Source organism: Strigops habroptila, chromosome 5, assembly GCF_004027225.2.
Source record: "Strigops habroptila isolate Jane chromosome 5, bStrHab1.2.pri, whole genome shotgun sequence".
NCBI classification, from domain to species: domain Eukaryota; kingdom Metazoa; phylum Chordata; class Aves; order Psittaciformes; family Psittacidae; genus Strigops; species Strigops habroptila.
This window is the reverse complement of record NC_044281.2, coordinates 74,236,114-74,259,906: the sequence shown is the minus strand read 5'-3', so window position 1 is coordinate 74,259,906 and position 23,793 is coordinate 74,236,114. Positions and strand designations below refer to the sequence as shown.

Sequence of the window (23,793 nt, the reverse complement as noted above, 5' to 3'; positions counted from 1 at the left end):
CACAGATCTGTTAGCAGTAATTCTAACAGGCCAGTTGCAAGCTAACCTAAAAGCTGATAAAAATATAATTCTCCTTTGGAAACAAAAATATCAGGGGGTCTTACATGGAATAACAAGAAAACCATGGTGAGCATTAAACAAACAGATGAGATTAAAAATGTGCTAGACACTTATAACACTGTGTATAAATGCACCCTATTAATAGAAAGATTTCTCAATTGCACTAATTTTTAAAGAAACAAATCCCTGTAGATAAAACAAACAGACTAATAGAATTATATCTAATTTTATATCTATTTTTAAAAAAGCAGAAAGATAAAGAAAGATAGATAAAGATAAATAAAATGAGAACTCAATCTACAAAACCTCTGGGATAACATACATTAGTCTTGGAAAAATACAGATTTAGGCAATAAGAGAAGCTGTGCTTCAATCAAAGTCTTTGATCATTCAAGATAAGTATACTGGAAAATGAAATTTTCCGCTTTATTTGATTTCCTTAGGAAATAATCTCTTTCTTCTCTGTTTCTATCCAAAGGACAAAAAACCCACCCTGAAAAGAAACAGCTGAAATCTCCCACTGTTCTCTTACAGAACACAATGCTTTTCTCCCATCTCTAGCAAAATTCCTTACAATGGTTACTTCATCTATATTATACATTAAATATACTGCTGCTGCTGCGCTCTAACATTTCAATTTGCTCGTGATATTTTCAACATTTCCCGTAAATTCTTTATAGTAATACACAAAAGAAGAAAAATGCCTGTTTACTGAACAATGAAGCATAAACTCTACCCTTCCTCTAAACAAAAGCTTCATTAATCTTGCAGAGACTTCAGTTTCTTATTGTATGAAAAACATAAAAGCCCCTATAGATGTCTGGAAAGGTATCCTGCAATGAGAAACTTCAGGATCTTTATTTCATTTCTTAGATTTAAAGTAAGGTTGGAACTTGATCATTTCACACAATACCTTTTTGTAAGGTGCAGACACAGACATAAAATGCAGCATGTGGAGATTCAAGTCAAGTTGGGAATAAAACACACCTTCTTTTAAGCAACAGAGGTAATTAGCTATCAAGATACCTTACCATAGAAATTAGCAAGTCCATTAGGATAGAGCCATTAAATCAAATGTTCATGTCTCTCTCTAAAAGATAGGCCCTAATCTAAGCACCAGCTCTCAGCTTTACAGCATTCAGTTACTCAGAGTCAAGCCCCTGTACTCCAAAACCAAACCCTAAGGTGTAGGAGTTGTTCAAAGCCACAGCAGGACACTTGGCCTGCAGCAGCACAGAACTGTAACAGCAGCCAGTCCACTGCTCTCCTGTGATGCTTCAGAGACCATTTCAAAAGCAGGACTGCCTCTCAAATATCACTCACATGGTTAAACTATTCCTTGTGTTCCTCATTATGACAAGAGGAAAACAGACCAGCTACTAACTTGTATGGGAATACATAGTGAAATCCTTCTAGGATTGTCCACTACACACATGGAAACAAACTAGGGTGCTTTTTTAGCATTCTCAAACCACTGTGTTTTAGTCATTTTGAAAATCCCAAGGGAAGCAGTGGTGAGAAATAACCAGTTCAATCAAATTCCATTGTGGAACAGGCCCTCACTGCCCCAGTGAATTAAAACAGCTTCAGCAAGGATCCTCGATGGTGCATCCTTCTTGCCTGTACAACGAGTACAGGTTGTACTGTACAATAACAGTCAAAGTCCGGAAGCACATCAACCTTCTACCCAATCCACAGCAGACAGCTCAAGCAACTCACAGATGGCAAAAGTTAATTCCGTAAGCCCTATGAACAGCATACCAGTTAACTATACTTTAAATTATGGATGGTCACCAACTGGGATGTTGTAGCAGAGTAAGATTTGTACACCTGTAACGATGACCACGCTCTTCAGAGCACCTGTTATCAACCAGTTACCTTCAGGGATTGTTTACTCTTGAAACTCTTCACTTACACTGACAGTGCAGGCAATGTAAAATGCTAGCATTTAATGCAGTCTGGATAACGTTTGACTGAAAGAACACTCTGCATACGAAAAACTACAGTAAAATGGACAGATCCTGAAATGCATTTCGAGAAAGCAAATTGCCGCACCACAGTCTTGTACCTTCAGGCTCTGACAGTCTTGTCGCCATGGTATTTCAGGATTTGATTACCAGCTATAGAGAAAAAAAAAAGATAATTTTTTGGGAGCACATTTATCAAACCTTAATGTTTATATTTTATTGAGGAAGTAGCAACAACAGGTATATTTCACCCTACAAGTTCTTTAAAACTTTACAAACATTTGACATCAGTGGCAGATCCATTTACAGTGTGCAAGAAGGAAAATAAACAGATGAGGAAACAGCAAGAGCTGGATATTTTCAGTGCATGTTCTCAGCCCAGAAAACAAAAGAACCATTTTTCTTGCACTGCAGTTTGTCACCCTCCCAATACAGACTTGCAGATATACACAGGAGGCAAGACAATCCCAATCCAATCTTAAAATGTCTCAATCATTCAGTCTTTTTCCTTGACCTAACTTATCACTTGTCTTCACAGCTCACAGCAGTTTCACCAGGATGCTCTGTCTTCAATTTTTTATGAGATGGCTCTCCTGGGAGGAGAGATGTGCAATGCTCTAAGGATTGTGCAATTTCATCAATTGTCCATTTGTCTTCATGAAGGGCATGCTCTTCCAGCGTAAATGGCCCGTGTTTGGTTCGGGTCAGCTCTTGCATAGTGGCACAGGTAGAGAGTTCTACAGTAAAGGAGAAAAGAAGATTTAGAAGTGCATGGTTCAAGTTTAACTATCTGCAACTCAGTTAAAACGTATTTTTACATGCAGCCTTCTACATTATTCTGCTTTGTTTGAGAAGGAAGTTCATGAAGATTTTGCACTCTTTTCTATCTTCTTAAAATTGAGCCAAGGAATTCCTTTGATTTCCATAGGTCTCCAGTGTAGGAGAGTTCAAAATCTGACAGAAAGTTGTCAAAAGGTTTTCCAGATTTAAGTCAGAATGAAAAGAGATGAAATAATTATGTAAGCAGAACATTCTGTATTCACAAGTGACTTGGAAGACCATGTACTCTTTCTCCACAGCCTTTGAGGCTTTAGCACTTCTTGCCTTCAAGAAGCATTTTTGACATTTTCATCCTGTGTTGCCTATCAGGGTAACATAAACTAAGATAAGGAAAAATAAAAAATATCAACAAATGCTTTGCTATGTGAAATAAATGCCAGGAGGACACAACTACATAATGAGGAGCTACAAAACGTAACAGCAACCAGAGTTGACTTGTAAGCGCACAGATACACTAAAATATTCTCTCCCATCTTTCCTGATGCAGGAAGATTTATATTGCTTTTTACATTTTTGAAAAGAAACCAGCTGAGGACAGACTTTATCTTGGTTTGTCATTAAAAAACTGAACATAAGCCAGTATGCTCAGAAAGCAATAACAGAATCTTCGACTTGCCTAAGCACAAACAACAACATTGAAATTCAAAGGGTTATCCTACATCACTTGCTTTCTGATCTGCAAATGTATCATTTAAAAAAACCCCTGAAATGGATTATCTGTTCTCCATCATGCAGTTTGATAGATATAGAGCACAAGACAAATCACCCTGTGGGAAAGCAAAACCATTCGCAGTCCAGGTAAAGGAGAAAGAAAACACTAGAAAAATCACCCCAAATGTAGAGTCTTTCCAGCAGATAGGGTTTATTATGTGCATGGTAATGTTCTGTGCAATCTGTTTTCAAAATGTGATGAATAATGTTTAAAAAGACAGTAAATTTCTTCTTCTCATCCTTAATCTGAGTTAGCTTTAACATATGGAGGAGGAAAAGAAAAAATCCCCACCCTGCCTTGTATTATCTTGCTCAGTGCTATTGCTTGCTGCACTTCTATCTCCCAGTCCCCAAGGTCCTCTGGCAATTATTTAGCTTTCATTCCGAAGGAAAATACCTTTGTATATAAAAACAAGCGATAGCACTACAATTCTGCAAAATAACACACAGGTCTAGTTACTGGAGATACACAAAAAGACAAAATGTTTCCATGAACAGACACATTCATTCCTTAAATGTTTCCTTCATGGGGTTTCTTCATGCCTACCTTTGCCAATGTCACTGACCAGGCTCCTGACATAAAAGCCACCGCCACATTCAACATCTGGAATGTTAACAGTGACATGGTAAATTGCCAGTGCAATGTGAAATCTACTTTACACGGAAACCATGCCCCCACATAAATGTAAAAATGCACTAAGCAAACAACCCAGTGATAAAATATTTATAGGATGCAACATCAATTATTCATCCTGTAACATATGTGTGGGTGAGATTGCTAAGCTAGACAGGAGGGAAAGCAAATACAATGGCAACTGAACTACCTCACTAGAAATTAAGTCCTTGCTGTGGTATGTCAACCAATGCTTCACTCCTTTTTATTTTAAAGGGTTCAGAAGGTTGTTTCATATTTCTAATGGTGAAATCAAGTTATTTCAAGTATAACTTAAACTATCAGTTCTTTTAAGATACTGCACACAGGCAGCTCCAATAAAATTTTAAATTCACCTTTAACTTTCCCTGCTCTCTCAGCCTTTCCCTTCTCCCTGTCAGAGATCAGCTGCTAGTCACCCAACCATAAAGCGAGGACTGAAGTAACAGAGCACCGAGTGCTGTCACTCATACCTGCTCATCATACAGCACCTGGTCCATCAGAGGACTATGGATCAATCAGGTAGCTGATCAGTGCAAGACATTATCTTGACCTTAAAGCAGCATCAAACATTTACAACAGTCTTTTTGGTTTATTTATTAATGTGCTTCTTAATGTACTACCCAACTTTCTTCACGTATGACAGAAGGAAGGATAAGATCCTGCCTCTTCAACCAAGAAAGAGGCCTGACAGTAACTGATACTGGTCGTTGCTGTGCCCTGGGAGAGATGCCAGCAGGTCTGGGCATCTTTTACAAGAATGGGCAAACTGAAGTAAGCAGACCTGAGAAAGAAGGGATGAGCTGGAAGTTGCAAAATCATGGACAGATGCAAATAATCCCTGACCAGCCTCTCAGAATTTTCCTCACAGAAAGATTACATATAATCAGCTTAACTTAAACCCAAAATACAGTGCCTTTGCTGGAAAGCGAAAGTCTCTGCACATGGGCTCATACCAAATTAAATAGCTGAGCAAAACGAAACCCATTTCACTCTCTTAGTCCCTTTTTGAGTGTAAATAAACACTAACAAGCTGGGGGCATCACTCTATGTAATAATCATTGGCCTTTACCCAGTGTGAACAGTGGTGGCTGGAACTGCTGGAGAGAGAGGCTGTACACTCTTACTGGCCGAGCAGGCTTTGCTTCGACTGCTTCTCCTCTCTTCATCAGAGTTGATAGCCTTTCTCCATCCTTCTTCAAAGCAGAATAGCTGATCAGATAGAGCATGAAAATGTGTGTCATACGGTTGTAACAGAACAAGCTTCCCATTCTCCAGATCCTGTTAATATTCTACTACAGTAGCACACATTTTACCCTTCTAATCCCCTACAAGTGCTCACAAAAAAAACCAACCAAAAAAACCCCAGCAAGTGCTTCTGAAATCTCTTGGACACAGAATCATCCCATTTCCCAGTAGCTATATAAACTGAAAAACAAGAGATGGTCCTGTATTCAGCTCTTGCTGTACAGACTTAAAGGTGTTTCATCACTCAACTCATAGTTTATGAAAACAAAGAGTTTGCAGAAGGGGTACAACTCTTGCAGCTGTCTCTAACATACTGTCTCTCAGAAGTCTGCAGGGCGTACTCTGTTTCAGTGTTATGTTGAGCTGAGCATGAGGAACTGCTTAGATAACTCCTGCAACTCTGCCTTGCACCTTTGCTCGTTTCACAACAGGGTCTTCCCTGAACAGCAACTCCCAAGTTACACAGCCTTGCTCTAAGGTGTTTAGGGGACCACTACAGAACAACAACAACAAAAAAATTCACTGATTACATGATACTTTATCCCAAGCTCCAACTTTGGGCTTGACAGAAAGATGACCATAGAAAAATCTCGAAAGAACTTGCTCAAATTAGCAAAGGATAATTTGCAACAGGTCACATGAAGCAGAACACCTACTGAATTACAGACCTTACAGGACTCACGCTGGAACCACAGTAACTGACCCATTGCAAATGCAAAGGAAAGCATGTTAGTTTAAATCACTATAAAAGCCATCTGTCACAAGCTAAGTGCTTGCACGCTGCCAGCTACTATGGCTCACCTGACTAGAAGACATTTGCTAAGCTACAGAAGCTCAGTCACTAATCACTCATTCAGAAAACAAAGTTATTTAAGGCACTTCCACACAGATGCCTGCCCTTACCCACAACTAACATTTAAGACTTGGAGCTTTGCTTTCTAATTGGAAGACAAAACAGAAGCCACCAAGCCCTGCAAAGCTGTTTAAGACTGCTTCACTACTTTATATTTACCCAAAAAAGCCAGAGGCTCCAGGTCACCATTTGTGCTCAATGTTCAAATGGGCACGACCTGCAGTTGCAAACGTTAAACTCCTAAAACTACCCTGCCTCAACCCTCTTGCCAAAATGTGTCTTTTTATTGCTGAGAGAACTGACTTCTGCTGGCAAGCTCCAGCAGCTGAACATAACTGCTATGAGTGTCTTAATATTGTGGAGCTTACAGTGGAGGAACCTGCATTATGTCCCCTGTGAACTTCTGTAGCACATTTTCAAGATCTCCTTTTGTTATCTGGTCTGTAGAAAGAAGACAGTAAGTATGTTAGCACTGATTATTCATATGGCATTAACGGCATCAATCATGTTCTGCAAACAGTTACAAAGAAGAGTTCATCTCATCTCAATTTAGATTGGGTGAAAAAACACCACAGAAAAGAACTAAAAACCAGAATGTAGGTAGGAGTGTGAATTATCATAAAAAGAGTGGAACAAACTGTCCGAGGTGATTAAGACAGTCTGGACACATTCAGAAGGGCAGAAATCTCAATATACACCTTTTTCTTTCACAGTTTCTCTCTCTTGGGCCTTCACATTCATTTTTCTTGGGACCTATGCAAAAACTACAAAATCTGCCCAATTCTAATTTTCATTAAAGGACAAGAAAGAACAAAATGCTCATTTAACCTTGGCAACTTCTCTTTAGAAGTACCTAATTGCAGTGAAAAATACAATGGATTATTAGAGAACAAAAGCATTGTGGGGGTATTTGCTAGTGAAGAAAAAGACTGCATCTGGAACAACACGTCAAATTTCTGTATCAAACAACTAACCTGCAACTGCACACCATGGTACTGTTATATATTAAGTAAGGCAATTTTACTGAAGAAATCCTGTAAAAGAAAGATAGCTGCTTTAGGCAATCTACTCTCTTTTAAGAGTACACATACACATCTGTCCCACTTTTATTAGGTTATAACCCACGTAGGTGATTGCATTGGTCCTTCGAAATGCTATTCAATAGATATGACGTTCATCCCTAATTTGTTTATAGAGTACAAATGTCAGATCTGTAACCATAACGCTCTTGAGTGCGTTTCTACTCTCTAGGACTTGACTAGTCCTGTTACTTGTAAGTTATATTCAAACAGTGTCACCCTACTAAGCCAACAGCATCCTGGAACAAAAACCAACCAAATTTATTGAGCTTTGTTGTTTTGGAACAGACCTTTACTTGCAAACCTTACAAAACAGACGTACGTCATGCTGTAAGTAGAAAAGAAGAGGTTTCTTTCCACAGCAGCATTGGAAGATGGCAATGTGGTACCTCACTTTTGCAAAGCACACTTTGCAGTGCCAGGAGCAGATGCTGTGCCTAGGCCCCAGCTGCTGCCTCAAGAAGTGTCATTAACAGCAAGGTTGCAGGCACAAAAGTCAGTGAGGGATGCTGGGAGAGACCAATGCACATCAGAATACAGGGTAGGAACAACAAAATCAGTTGCATAGTAAGCCTGGATCTTCTGAGGAGCTTCTTACATGATTATTTCAATCTTCTGATTGTATTATTCTAGTTTAGCAATATATCACAACAGAACTACATGGTGAAAAGTTAGCATGACCCAGCTCTATGCTGGTGATCCCATCAGCCTCCTTGTGAGCCCCACATTGCTTCAGGCTACGATTTAGTATTTAAGATGTAAGCATAAGTGTCACTTGGGGTTCTCTTTCAGTTTTCACCCCATGAATTGCATTTGTGGCTAGGGCATTTAATGAGATATCTGAGTTCAGTTCCTGCTCTGATCTCATATTCCCCTGCTTGAGGGGTTACATCCAGCCTCTGAGGTAATCACTCATGCTATAGGCAAGCTCTATCTCAGGAAAAAAACCAAAGCACCATGTGACGAATGATGGATTAAGCCATTAACAAACATTGTGTGGTGTGTTATCAAAGTAAATATTTACAGATGAGTTTGCTAAGATCTAGAATAAATCATATTTATGTTCTGCAATACACTGTGGCACAAGCTGGCCAGTATTACATACTGAAAACCTAAAACCGTGTGCTTTTCTATTTTTTTTTTATCATGCACTGCCTTTCTGCTAATGGACTGTATTGGATTCTTGCCTCCTCCTAGAATAACACACAAGCTGGTGGAGCTTTCATCCAGCTCTCAGTCATAAAGAAAGCTCTATTAGTCTTGTCACAAACAGTTTCACTATGTCTAAACTATGCATCTGTCCCAGGCACCAGTTTGGACTCATGGGCCAGCAACTAAGTTCTCACTCACACCACACACATCTCAGTGGGATGGGGAGAATTGGAAAAAAGGTAAAACCCGTGGGTTGAGATAAGAACAGTTTAGTAAGTGATATAAAAGTGATATATAATAACAACAAATGGAAGTCAAGAAAAAGAGAGGAATCAAACCCCAGACAGACAAATGATGCATAATACAATTGCTCTGGAGAGGGACTTTTTACACAGTCATTTAGTGACAGGACAAGGAGAATGGCTTTAAACTGACAGAGGGGAGACTGAGATGAGCTCTTAGGCAGAAGCTCTTCCCTGTGAGGGTGCTGAGGCGCTGGCACAGGGTGCCCAGAGAAGCTGTGGCTGCCCCATCCCCATGGCAGTGTTCAAGGCCAGGTTGGACACAGGGGCTTGGAGCAACCTGCTCTAGTGGAAGGTGTCCCTGCCCGTGGCAGGGGGTTGGGACTGGATGAGCTGTAAGGTGCCTTCCAACACAAACCAGTCTGTGTTTCTATGATCTGCTAGGGAACGTAAATCTGGCAGTGTCAGCAGCATCCAGGATTGGACCTTAGTGCACAGAAAAGGCACTAAACCAGCTTGCAAGATGTATAAAACTTTTCTTGAATGACTCCAGTGGACCACAAAAGGAAAGTGCCTGCAGAAAGTTGCCTGCTGTATTAACTACAAGAAAGTGTTACATTTTAGTCCTCAAAGTATCCCTAGACAGCATTTTAGAAGGAAAGCTGTTGTTTATTACAGTTAGTCACAAGGAAAGGATGTACTGAAGAGAGCTCCTTGGGTTTAACCCCTCCTGAACCTCCCCTCTCACCTGCCTGAGCACAAAGACAAACCGCATAAGAAAGGGATTTGGGGCAAGAGGGGGAATCCAGGCCACCTTTTCCATCATGCTATTAAAAAAAGCTAATTTACTTCACGTACCTATTACCAGCTACCACAAACAATGTGGGACCTGGAGAGTTGCTAAGCAACCAGTTACTTTTTTCCCTTTTTTCTCCAGGTTGTGAAAGAATTAATGGTAAATACATTTGGTGTGTCCCTGGTTAGCTCTGTGTTGTTTCTAAGATGCCCTGGGTATTGTGGAATTGTCCACACCAACAATGCCACAGTCAGGACTAGTTCTGAAGCCTTCAACTCTTGCCCTGTGCTTTGTGGGTCAGGAAAGTTCATCTCTTGAAGTTGCTAGGACACAGGCTGCAAGCAAGAGCAAGACTTGGTAGGTGTACATATGCAGAGAGTAGTTTATGCTATCCTCATTTTACATTGAGCAGCCTATAGATAAAGGGGCATCCTAGAGGGAAGATCTAAGTACTTTATTCCCCCACTGGCCTTGAAGGGTGTTACTAAAAGAGCACTCATGGGACTACACACTGAAAAAGGAAATTTTTACTGGACACAGCACGTCATTTGTCAGCCTGTCAAAGATTTCAAATGACACAGTCCTGCCCAATTCTATTTTCTCCCTCCTAATCTAATGTCTGGTTTGTTTCTTTCCAGAAGAAATGAACACTTGCACTAGACATAATTGCATGAAGCTGGTCTGAATTATAGGAGCACTGAAGTTGAAGATGAAATAATCCTAGTGTGATTTCACATTTAAACTTAATTCACAGAGTGCCAAACATCTCTTCCGCTTTTCTGTGCTAGAGACCATTTATGCCTTCAAATCACATCAAGTACAGAGATAAATTTTTGCTTACCATAAGGTTTTTCTTCAGTGACTTTTCCTGTAGCATCTAATGTATCAGTAGCTTTGCCCAGGAGTCCAATGGCAGTGTATTTCTGGGAAGGAAAAAGAGGTTGGTGAGTCACAGGTCTTCAAGGGTCTTTCTTTTTTAATAAAGACTGCAACTACCAAGTACTTCAGTCAAGACAGGAAGAATACTATCTAAATAGTCAATCCAGTGCCTTTGGGTAAGTAAAAGTAAAGATGAAAAGACATGGAATTAAACAAAAAGTAAATCCTGCATTACATGTGCCTATGATTTCAGTTTTGAAACCCCAGGAAGAAGCAACATGGAAGGTAATTTTTACTATAAATACATCACTACCATAAAGGAAATAAGAGGGTGGGAAAATCAAAGCCTCCGTGGGGTGTCGTATACCACTGTTGAAGCAAGGCACCTAGAGTACCTTTCACACACTATTTTTCTGTTCCTTCACAATTTAAACAAAAAAAAAAAAAGACACAAAGACCTTCACTTGTGAAAGCAAAACACCTCTGTCCAAGGCAAAGTATTACAACAGTTCTGCCATGAAATGCAGTGATATGCAATAGCCTAAAGGTAGAGTTCTGAACATCTGGCAGCCGGTAAGGACCGTGCTGAGCAACACCAGGAGTGCAATGCCACTGAGTGACATCTCTGCTCATCATGGGTTCTCTGAATATTTCTGTTTCAGGGCTTTTCTCTAAAGAATTCTTCAGTGTATGTGTTTGTAGCTTGCAAAAATTAAGCTGTTCCCAGGTCAGTAGCTCTTGTTCTTACTGTATTTCACCTGATGTCCTTCTTTTCCACGTTTTCACTCTAAGTACTGCCAGGCTGTGGGCATATGGCAGAATCTGCTGAAGCTGACAGAAGGCTTCCCATGAACCAGATGCCCTATGTCTTATCACAAGGCTGCCAAAACGTGAAGACTCACTTTGTAACATGAGTTTGGATCAAGTTTGGAGATACTTTCAGGTATTAAAATCTGTGGTTTGACCCACTGCCTATCCCATTCCACTACATTTGCATCAGCCCTATGTTAAGTCTAGGGGCCTTGAAAGTAAAGCATTTACATAGCCTGGGAGAGAAAAATCAAGGTGTTCCACATGCCTAATTCCCAGTAAGGTTTCAGTGAACTTACTCCCAACTAGGCTAATACAAATTTGAACCAAGTTGTAAAAGGATGCATCTTTTAGAAGTTGGTTCACCAAATTCTACTGAACACACCCAAACATGCATAAGCAATAACATTTTACTCTTTGATGCAATGCATCCTTTTTCCTGTACTTGTGAAGTACAAACAAGCTCCAGTAATAATACTCTAGGCATAAAAATCACAGACATAAAGTTGGACTATTAAGACATGCCTTGATTTTGTTCCATGTGACAACCTGCCACTTCAATGTATTTCTTCAAGCAACTGCCACTAAATGGAAGCAGCAGGAATAGTCACACTAAAGGCAGTCTGACTTTTAATATAGAAATAAATGTATTCTTTGTTGGTGTGCTGATTTTGGCTGGGGTAGAGTTCATTTTCTCCATAGTAGCTGGTATGGGGTTATGACTTGGATTTGTGATAAAACAGTGTTGATAACACAGGGATGTTTTCATGCTGAGCAGCGCTCACACAGAGCCAAGGCCTTTTCTGCTCCTCATTCCACCAGCGAGCAGGCTGGGGGTGCACAAGGAGCTGGGAGGGGACACAGCCAGGACAGCTGATCCCAACTGATCCAAGGGATTTCCCACATGCTCTGCGTGTAACACTGGGGGAAGAAGGAAAAGAGGGATGTTGGGAGTGATGGTGTTTGTCTTCCCAAGTAACCGTTCCATGTGATGGAGTGCTGCTTTCCTGGAGGTGGCTGAACACCTGCCTGCGATGGGAAGCAGTGAATGAATTCCTTGTTCTGCTTTACCTATTAAACTTTCTTTATCCCAGCCCATGAGTTTTACCTTTTTTGCAAGTCTCTCCCCCATCCCACTTGGGAGCAGTGAGTGAATAGCTGTGCAGTGTTTTGCTGCCTGCAGGGTTAAACCACAGCACCACATGAAGGCTACTTTTCCCCTACACACTGCAGATGTCTGACTCCCCTGGTAACGCTGCAAAATTAGGCATTTTAGAAGTAAAATTCTTGGAGCTTACATCCTTTTGGAAGGCATGGAAAAGAAATGAAAGGCAGAACGGATGAAGGCTGCTCCACAACAAATATTTAAATAAACTTTCAAGTACATTATTATCTGCTTTAAGACCATAAAATTGCCTGCTTTCCGAGACATTTAATGATCCAGTTCTTAACATTTAACAGCATAGCTACAAAGAAACACTATTCAGCAACTATTCTAGAGGTTAATAAAGCCATGTGAGATCTTCATAATTCTGGCATGATGAACCATCTTAGCAGTTCAAGAAAACTCTAAATCTCAAAGTATGAAACCTCACACACCATCTTCAGATGTTTCCAAATGATACTACTTCAGTTTGTAGGACTTTCTTCCTCTTAATTCTGGTTTTGGCTCTCTTGCTTCAGGCTCTCTGTTACAATAACATGTTATATTTGACCTACCAGCAACAGAGAGATAATATCATTTGCTTATATGTAAACACAAACTGTATGAACACCACAATCCAAATCTAAACATTTGACTTCCCCTTTGATTTCTGCCAAAAGGGCAAGAAGCCATCCAATCTGTAAAAAAAGCATCCTTAGAATTAGTCACAAACCCCCATTCCTTAAAGGAGCCATTAAAGAGTCACAAAAGTCTCAAGCCAGCAATGCAATAATCCACAAAGAAGGCTATAACAGGTCAGGAAATTAAGAATTACAGCTGGTTTATGATCAGTCTCTGGACTGCCCTTGGGTATCTACAATTATATATCATAATTCTTACTAGTCACTTAATAGGGTTTATTTCCCCTTTGGTAGCGCACAGGACCTGGAGCTTGTAGAAGATAAAATGAGAGTGCAGACTTGATCTAATGTTCCTCCTATTTCGTGTCAAAATTGAGCATTGTCTCTTTAGACTCCAGCTCACACTGCCCTCAGAAGCACCCAATAGATTCTGAGTCATTTAATAAGTCTTTGGTGACCTTTCCTCACCTGTGTTGGCGAACATTTATTTCTTCCAGTTTTATAAAACACATCTAGGGGCATTCTTCCTGTGCTTTCAAATTACAAATCACTGCAGGAACACAGACAGCAACTGCTCACAACCACGCTGCCTTCATCCCACTCAACCTGAAGCAAAAAAAGCAAGGTAGGAGCTGTTGCAGGCAGTGGAAAAGCAAGTGCAGACTGTGACAGGAGATGTCCCCCTATCAGTGGCTCATCAGAGAACACTGCCAATCAATAGCTCCTACATCCCTGCCCACTACTTATCTCGAGAGACTGGGACCTAAACAATTTGAAGATGAAAAGCAGCACCTCAGCTTCCCTATGGGATTCCACAATGTGCAAGTGTAGTGTGTTAAAAGCTAAGGTCAAGCATTCCCAATCACAACTTGCAAGCACAGCAGCATCATGCATTATTTCCTTCTAATTCTAATGGTGGGCTGCATGGTCCCAAAGCAGAGCCTCAACTGTACAACAGTACGACAACCCTGAGGGCATACAGACCTTCCCAAAACTATCCTGCATAAGGGAATGGCTATTTCAGCCATCTAGAAAACCATTTTCTTGACATTACAGCAACTGAAATAAAAGGCAGCAAAGTGATTCGAAGTCCTTCAGTATAAGCAACTCTCTCATTCACACTAGTGATGAGACAGCCTCAAGACAACACTTTACAGTGACAAACCAGTGCACTCTGTCAGTCATAATGCGAAAACTCTGTCACACAAACTGGGGGATGTGGTGGATGCAAAACTTCAACAAGACCAGAAAGACAGTGAAGTGCTTTGGCAGTCATGTATTTGCTGCCATACCCATGACTAGAAAGAAACATGCCATAAAAGCCAAGACTGGAATAAAAACAGGACTACAGAAACCCGTAAGAAACAAATTACAAACCAAGCCTCTAATAAATCTGACATCTTGGGAAGAGGAATTTTGTTTTAGAGTCACAACCACAGGACGCAGACAGAATTCTCACAAATAATAAACCATATGATGTTTAAAATAATGTTTTCATAACAGAATAGCTATCATTTGGCGTTTTTATTTCACATCCAATTTCAGATAAACCCTTATACTAACACAGAAAGGGAAAGCATATCCATAAAAAGAGGCAAGACTTTATCAGTACACATTTTTAACTGTGAAAGGAGGAAGAGGAGGAGAAGGAAGAAGAATCCTCTCCCATTAGAGGGGCTGTACAGCCAGCGTAGCTGTTAGCTGCACAACCCACCGGGGGGGCTCCTGGAGGCTGAAGCCCCTGGGCTGACTGCCAGGCATGTCTGCCCCACTTATCAGTGCAAATGCCAGACAGACCATGGAAGGGAGCTTCTCAGTTTTAACTGTTAATACATCAAAGTTCTCTTTGGAAAGAAGCCAGAGACTCGAAATCTGAAATGGTAACATGTTTTAAAAGCTTTTTCAAACATGCAGAAGCAACACTTTGGAAGAGCTAGACAGAAACACAAGTAATTATGAAACAAGGTCACTGGTAGCTGTCAGGAAGATTTTAAGATGGCTCCCACTGCAAGAATTTCCGAGGCAAGCTCTCTGGAAGAGGCAGTTCAGAATAGTTCATCCAAGGATGACCCATTTTCTAATCACAGCAGTAACTGACCACAGAGTGTTTGCTGATGACACCAAGCTGTGTGGTTCGGTTGATACGCTGGAGGGAAGGGATGCCATCCAGAGGGACTTGGACATGCTTGTGAGGTGGGCCGATGCCAACCTCATGAAGTTTAACCAAGCCAAGTGCAAGGTCCTACACCTGGGTCGGGGCAATCCCAGGCACAGCTACAGGTTGGGCAGAGAAGAGATTCAGAGCAGCCCTGCAGAAAAGGACTTGGGGGTGTTGGTTGACGAGAAGCTTAACATGAGCCGGCTTCAGTGTGCGCTTGCAGCCCAGAAACCAACCATATCCTGGGCTGCATCAAAAGAAGCGTGACCAGCAGGTTGAAGGAGGTGATCCTGCCCCTCTACTCTGCTCTCATGAGACCTCACTTGGAGTGTTGTGTACAGTTCTGGTGTCCTCCACATCAGAAGGACATGGAGCTGTTGGAGCGAGTCCAGAGGAGGCCACGAGGATGATCAGGGGGCTGGAGCACCTCCTGTATGAAGACAGGCTGAGAAAGTTGGGGCTGTTCAGCCTGGAGAAGAGAAGCTGCGTGGAGACCTCAGAGCAGCCTTCCAGTATCTGAAGGGGGCCTACAAGGATGCTGGGGAGGGACTCTTCATCAGGGACTGTAGTGGTAGGACAAGGGGTGATGGGTTCAAACTGAAACAGGGGAAGTTCAGGTTAGATATAAGGAAGAAGTTCTTTACTGTGAGGGTGCTGAGGCACAGGAACAGGCTGCCCAGAGAAGTGGTGAATGCTCCATCCCTGGCAGTGTTCAAGGCCAGGTTGGACAGAGCCTTGGGCGACATGGTCTAGCATGAGGTGCCCCCGCCCATGGCAAGGGGTTGGAACTAGATGATCTTAAGGTCCTTTCCAACCCTAACCATTTTATGATTTCTAAAACATAACTAAGGCGCTCTGGATTTAATATTTACATAACTTACATTTGCTGTTTGTATAACCTTAGCAGCTACCAGTGGTTTCCAGTATGCCAATCATCCACCAAACCAGAACTACATGAGGTAGACAAATAAGCTGGGGAAAAAAAAAAAACAAACCCTGAGGGTTGCCATAGTTTCAATTATTTCCCAAAACAAAGCACTCTCACTAAGCAGATTCCAACATATTAAAAGCACAGAGCCCTAATCTCTTAAAAGCAGGTTGCACAGAGGCAAAACAAAGACTGCGGGATGAGGGAGGAGTTCCATATTTTATGATAGAGCCAAGTCAAAATTATCAAACACCAAGTGTGTCCTCTTAATAGACACAAACATTACAACTTCTTTTCTCTACCATTCATCTTTTTTCTCCTCAAAGAAAAAGCTGACTTTGTGCTAAGCCTGCACTAAATGTTATTTACTGCTAGATGCTGTAATTGTACTGTCACTGCTGAAGAACTACCTGATCTTTGCTCTGGGACTAACAGGGTTTTTTGACCTCTTATGTCAGCTTATTTTAAAAGTTCAAACATATGGGGTGACCAGATTTTCAATGTGAAGGACTAGATCCACCTGTAATAGGGGAATCCACAGAAAATACTTCACCTGGGGTTCAAAGAAGCCTTGAAGTGGTAGCTAAAAGCTGTAGCAAGTTTAAATTTTGGTGTTAGAGAAGGGCAGGAAATGGGGTGAGAGGAGGAACAATCCCAACAGTAACAAGAACATTAGGTCACCGAAGACAGCACCATGGCCACACATCACTTACACAATAGGGGCTTGCAACATCCAAGAGGGACGCAGGTTAATGTGCAAAAGTGGCTGCTTGTGACCCACAGTCTCTTTATACAAACCTTTCTGACACTTGCTGCCTGTGAAAACCTCCCCCACTCACCAAAGTATCTCTAGTTGGTCCTTAAAATTCAGCTTTAATACCTGTTCCTCATTATGTCTTCTAGCACCTACACCATGGATTATACAAAATAAACAAAGATGACCTTCAGCTTCTGCCTGAGAAACAGAGTTTTAAGGAAATTCATAATTCTCTGCCCAGAGATTTAAGACAGTCCTTCCAGAGGGATAAGACTTTACAAGTACATACAAATTCACAGATAAAATTGAATGCATGAAGGTCTTTGGGTGAATTCAAAGACACTGCTAAGGCCAAGATGCAATAAATTCTAAAAGGCAATGCTAAGAAGCATCACCAAATTACTAGAAAGGGACACAACAGAAATCAATGGTGAATGGCTAGTTTAAAGCTGCTGACTTCTTTCTTGTTTTCCTGTGATTTTTACTGAGAAAGAGAAGAAAGCCTAAAAAAGTCTTGTCGTGTCGCAGTCTTGGTATTTTCTTTAAAGAATGCAAGCAAGAACTGTGCATGTAGCACAGACATACACACAATTATAGAAAGGTCATGAGGAATGAAGGCAACACTGACCTCACAAATGGAAGAACAGGAAAAAAAATGACACTAGAGGATGCTCTTAAAATATTCTGCATTTTTGGAGGACAAAGCTTCTGCAGCACAATAGGTGCAGTCTCCTCAAGATTTTCAACAGTTTAAAAAGTGTGAATATTAATAGAGCATGAAGCTGAGCTATTAATAGATTAGGCCTCTGGGGTGAGCATAAAAGAGACTCAAGCAATACACAGCATGTCAAGCCAGCTTACTAATGGTACCACCGCAGGAAAGTGTGTATCTCTACTATTCAACAGCTGCTTCTTCTACAACTTTGTTTTGGGGATACTGGGCAGGGCAGGAAAGAGTATATATTCAAATCCGTGCCTTTTCTTCTTATGATTTGTTACCAAAAACACAGGTTAAAAAATGCATCATATCTTCTGCAGTCACAGTTAATTAAAGATGTCAACAGCATGTAACATGTAAAGGGCACATTTAAGACCATCTTATCTAGCCAACACTTCAGCGCTTCCCAATCCTCCACCATGCGGCCTTAACATTCTCTCAGTGCATCTTGTTTTGATAACACCTTCTACACATTCTCAAACCACATCAAAACCAACATCATTCATGCATTTTTCCAGCCTTCCTTTTATATAAGCATTTGCCTTGTGACAAAGCAAGGAAGACAACCTTACTTTCATAAACTGACATTGATCTCCAGTTAATATCTTGAGGCATTCGGGGAACAAGAAATTTGTTGTCAGTGATGCAAAATGATACACATAGGATAGAAATCAGTGCTAAGCTTGCATAAACAAGAATGGGTCTCTGCTGTGCAAGAGGTCATGGAATTACAGTAGTCTTTGCAGAACCAGAACTGACTTTCTCAGGTGCCAGTAGTGGTTAAAAAGAAAGGCAAACTATTATAGTGGTACTGGGATATAGCTGTTACAGGATACAGACATTAAGTAGGACAAGTTTTATTAATAGACATGACATCTTTGCACTGTATTGTGCAAACACACAAAGAAGTATTCCTTGAATGTTTGCACAGTAATGTAAGAAATACCATGTAACAGAAATGCCAAGACTTCTCTGTCCTATAGCTATATTTCAGGAATGTAATACACTCCATCTAAGGCACAAAATAGGAACTAAATGGGTGGAATTAAGCAACCACGACACGTCAGGAAGAATTCACCTCACCAGTCTACAAGGGCTGAAACACATCCATCTGCCCGTGGGTTAACATCTCCCATAAAACAATCACTCCATCTCCAATCTGCCAGTCCCCTCCCTCAAGGGAAACCTATAAAGCACCTTTCAAAACAAGCCTGGGAACTAAAATTCATAACTCCACTGGGCTCAGAAAAACAATGTGGGCTCAATAGAGATACTGGATTTATGGCACACTGAAATGTTACCTCACACTAACCCCTTCATATGCCACAACGTATAATCTACCAGGCTCTCTTTTCCCCTAGGAGATAACCTTATCATCTCCTGTTTTCCTCTCCTACCTCCCTTGTAAGGAAACAGTAATTTCTTTGGGCTTGCACAAAGGCAAAATAGTGACATTTTGTGTAGCTACAATCCATTTTGCTTAAATGAGCAGGTCACATACTGCACTCTGGTTTTGTTACTTCTCCCATCTCAATACAAAAAGAAACTCAGTCAGACACTTGGTTATTGTGGATGGGATACCATAAACAAAGAGGTGTGAGAATGTAAGAAGGCATGAACCACAGAGTGAAAAATGAGAAGGTGTTGCAGATGACAAATTTCCTAGGGGAAGAGCTAAAGAGCAAACAAACCACTTTTACCTGGATTCCTCCAAGACAAATATAGACAGTTGGATATGTTAATACTGCAATTCAGAAGCAAAAGCCCAACTAAAACCACAGATCAACGCAAGCAAGATGGGGTCTGAGAAATCATCAGCAAGCAATAACATTCTCCCTCACCTTGAGCCTGGTTTGGCTAATCAATTGTGAACAATTCTTGCTACCCTGCACAGGAGATAAATTGTTTTCTTACTCTAGCTTATTATAGCAGCTAATAAAATGTAGCTCATCTGTACAGAACAGTCTTAGGGTCTTACCCATAACTGCTTGCCCAGACAGAATTGTTGGTATACTACGCTCAAAAGCATCAACAGCACTGTAGTGATAGGACAAGGGGTGATGGGTTCAAACTGAAACAGGGGAAGTTCAGGTTAGATATAAGGAAGAAGTTCTTTACTGTGAGGGTGCTGAGGCACTGGCACAGGTCGCCCAAAGAAGTGGTGAATGCTCCATCCCTGGCAGTGTTCAAGGACAAGCTGGACAGAGCCTTGGGCGACGTGGTCTAGGGCGAAGTGTCCCTGCTCATGGCAGGAGGTTGGAACTAGATGATCTTAAGGTCCTTTCCAACCCAAAACACTCTCTGATTCTATGATTAACTATTTTTCCTTTCAGAAAGTATGGTCTTTCTGGTCTAAAAGATTCCTACTTCACTAAACTCTAAACAAATCTGAAACTCACTTAAAGTCCCGGCTCCTCACTTAAAAAAGGCTCCTATTTTAAATCTGAGAAAGGTCATACATACCCAAACACCATGTCCCATACTATACCAATTAGTCTAATAAAAAGTATTACCACTACTCACAAATCTTGCCCTGCCAAGAGATTGTTAAAAGTATCAGAATATGAAGAAGAAACCAGAACACATCATTATGCACTGTATAAATAAGTAGTTTTGGCTTTACCAGCTCCAAAAGAAAGCAAGATGAAGCAAAGTGCTCAGCTGGTGATACCGCAGAGGATTTTGTTCTAAGATTAAAAGTAAGAGCACACACCACCAAAAGCATCCTTCAAAAGGAAAGTCAACTCAATTTTCTTGCACTCATAACTCAAATATGCAAACTGGAGCACCAACTGCTTTTGAAATACATTAAAAAAACCAAACCCACAAAAAAAACCCCACCGCACAAGGCTCTTTAACAAGAAAATAAGGATTTTCAAAGGAACAGCGCTTACACCATCATGGTGTGCATGTTAATGTGCAAACACACAAATGTTGGCAGAAGAATAGAGGTCTCAGAGATGCCGAGTTCTTATAAGCCTCCTGAAAAGAGACAGATAGAGGAAATAAATCTATTGCAGCTTCCATGAAGAAAAAAGCTCCAGAGGGAGCCCCACTGTATTGCTGGGTACCAAAGAGTCCACATGGGGCTGTGGTGTCTAACGAGCTGTAAACAAGAAAAGGCTTCATTAGTTCTGCTCCTTATAGAACTACTAGATGTGCTTTTTAATGCATTATTAATTCATTGAACTCATTGCCAAAAGATGGAAGCTAAGAACTTAATTCCAAAAAAATGAATTAATGGAGAAAGCTTGCAACATTCAGGTTTGAGAAGTTAAGGGATACAAATTAAAGCCTAATTTTTAGGACAGTAAGATAATCACAGGAGGTAAAGAAACAACCTTCCATATGGATGTGTTGTTCAACAGCACATGGTGCCAACACCAGAAAACAGAAAGGATTCTGCAATATACAAACTCTAATCCCAGAATCACACTGCAAAAAGTAACTTACATATCTCTCAGTAATTCTCTGATGTGATTTGAACCAGTTCCTGCTCAGGCAAACCCTCTCTCATAGGATACAAGAGTGACTGGCAAGTTTTGAGACCTGAGCACTGAACTAGTGCTCATTTTCCATCCGGGATTCATAAGACCTCAAATTTTAACAATTGTGATAAATTGAAGCTATCACATATTAGGTCACTAATGTATCTTCATTCTGCCCATAATCACTTTTTCTTCTAGCCCTTGTGATCATTTGGAGTCTGGCTTGTACTCTATCCAGTGATTATCTTTTTTTTCATAGTGTTTCATTTTGGAGAGGCCACAGCTTTGAGGATTAAATTTTGTAGTTTAACTAGTTCCTGCCCAAGCTTGTGCAACCCGTGCGAAGTGCTCAGGCAATTCCCAAGTCACTCACTGAGCACTTGGGATTTTGGATGGTGTGTGGACCGTTGCATCCTCAGATAAACTCAATGCGCTCGCGCTTTCTGCACCTCAAGAGGCGCTGGTTTCAAGCACAGTTTGATGGATGGCCAAGTTCTGGCTTCAGCCACACTGCTATGACCCGAATTCTCTTAGGGTGAACCCAGATGTTACCTCATGGAATAATATGTATCTCAAGCATGGAAGTGAAGTCTGAAAGTTTCAATCATCCTGTTTTACCCCACCTAAAAATAAAGGCTGTATGTGTTGGAAGACATCTCCTCCCAATGGAAAGTATTAGAATAATGAAGAATTTCATTACTTATTGCTCTTCCTTTTTTCTTTCTCTGATGAGCCCCTGATCATCTCCCTCATTGCTTCTATATAACACCACATTCTGGTAGATGAGAGGTTTTAAAGCAGGATTACCACTTTGGAAACTGTGCTCTTCGCTAGCATTTTCTAGCCCGTTTCCCCCCCAAAAAAAAACACTTCCACATTGTGTTGAGACAAGTCACCCATAAGACTGAGTTGTTCAGAAACAATTCACCATAATTAAAACTGCTCCACCCCAACCATATTCCTTTTACTGGTGAAGCAGGAAATGGTTTCTCATTCTACTAACTTTATTTTGCAAACCCAATAAAACCATTTCTCTCAAAATAACACAGTGCAAAACGTCCAAGCAAGACCAAGTCCCAGAAAACAAGGAAAAAAAGCGTTTTTCCTATGGAACATGTATTAAATGCTTAGTATTTACATTCCAGATCCAAGAGCATTCCACTTCTCCCCCTCACTTGGAAGATTTGAAATAAAATAAAGCAAACAAACAAAACCTAAGCCAGCTTGCACATATTTTTATTTCTGGATAAATACTAAGAATTCAATGAGAAATCTGGAACAGTAAGTAGGTATTGCCCTTGGCTACACATTTCTATTTGTTTTGAGTTAATTCATAGGGAGGTCAAACCAATGGAGAATTAGATTTACACTGGAGGAGCAACACTCCTCGTATAATGTGTATGAGTTGCAAATCAAGTGATAATGTTCAGAGCTGCCACACAGAGTCAGGAAAGTTTCACACAATGTTTGGGAAAAAAACAGAAATAGTCCAATCTCTGGCAGAGCCACCATATGGAGTTTACTGCAGTAACATACGTTTTGGCCACTCAGCATAGCTCTGCTGCCAGCAATGATAGACTGAACTACTTCTTTACAAGATACATTCCTATACCCAAGCAGTAAATCCTAACTAGAGAGGCTCAGACAGTTCAACTCAATCTTTAGAGTAATAAAAGGAACAAAAGAAAAACCTCACACTTCAATATACATTTTAACATCCACGATGGTAAAAAAAAGAGATGCAATAAAAATATAAACTCCTAGCATGTGGCATGGAATGCAAAAAGATACTCAAGCCTATTTAGACAGTGATGGATTTATCTGTACCAAATCTCTTGCTACATTATGAGCCATGGTGTCAGTGCGGTCAAAAAGACAAATAGGCAGATAACTGAGAGATCCTTCAACTTCCTTTAGACTCACCAACTATTGTGTGCCTAATTTATTGCAGTATAGATAGAAAATGTGAAAGCAGGGGCAAGGCAATCTCCAAATGAAGGCTCTTGACTTTAGTGATAGGACAAGGGGTAATGGGTTCAAACTCAAACAGGGGAGATTTAGGATAGATATCAGGAAGCTCTTCCCTGTGAGGGTGCTGAGGCGCTGGCACAGGGTGCCCAGAGAAGCTGTGGCTGCCCCATCCCTGGCAGTGTTTGAGGCCAGGTTGGATGGGGCTTGGAGCAACCTCATCTAGCGTGAGGTGTCCCTGCCCATGGCAGGAGGTTGGAACTAGATGATGTTAAGGTCCTTTCCAACCCAAACCATTCTCTGATTCTATGACTGCCATGCCACCTGGCAAGAATGTTAGCTGCCTCACACTCTTTGCCACATCAGAACACACAAACAGTTGCAGGGGAAGAGCTGATAAGGATGTAACTTTGCTTGCCTCATTGAACCAAGTGCCCATGGCCTATACCAATCTAAGGCCAGGTGAGAGCTGATGGATCTACCTGGTGAGCTGACAGCTCACCAGACTGCCCCTACTGCCCACTTAGCTGAAGTATCTCAATGACTTTTTTTAACTTAAAAGTTCTTTGAAAGGAGATGTCAGGTGGTAGCTGCTTACACTGCCACTGTAAATCCAGCTCCAGCTGCTTACTGCACGTTTCAAAACACGGGTGCCTCTGAAATCCAGTCCTATAGACCAAATGCAAAACCCTACAGTCAGTG

At 41.0% G+C, this 23,793-nt stretch overlaps 1 protein-coding gene across 2 annotated transcripts in view; it reads right to left on the bottom strand.

Annotated features, from left to right (window-relative positions):
* Positions 1–456: 456 nt before the first annotated feature.
* Positions 457–23,793, bottom strand: part of TRUB1 (TruB pseudouridine synthase family member 1) — a 30,856-nt gene continuing 7,519 nt past the window's right edge. Inside the window, exons 4-8 of one of the 2 annotated variants that reach the window (XM_030488248.1) lie at positions 10,442–10,523; positions 6,700–6,772; positions 5,303–5,442; positions 4,126–4,182; positions 457–2,764 (exon numbers count right to left, since the gene is read on the bottom strand). In XM_030488248.1, coding sequence (XP_030344108.1) covers positions 2,550–2,764; positions 4,126–4,182; positions 5,303–5,442; positions 6,700–6,772; positions 10,442–10,523 — 567 coding nt within the window. In that variant the 3' untranslated portion in view covers positions 457–2,549. The remainder of the gene's footprint in view (positions 2,765–4,125; positions 4,183–5,302; positions 5,443–6,699; positions 6,773–10,441; positions 10,524–23,793) is intronic. The other variant, XM_030488249.1, reaches the window with a different exon arrangement.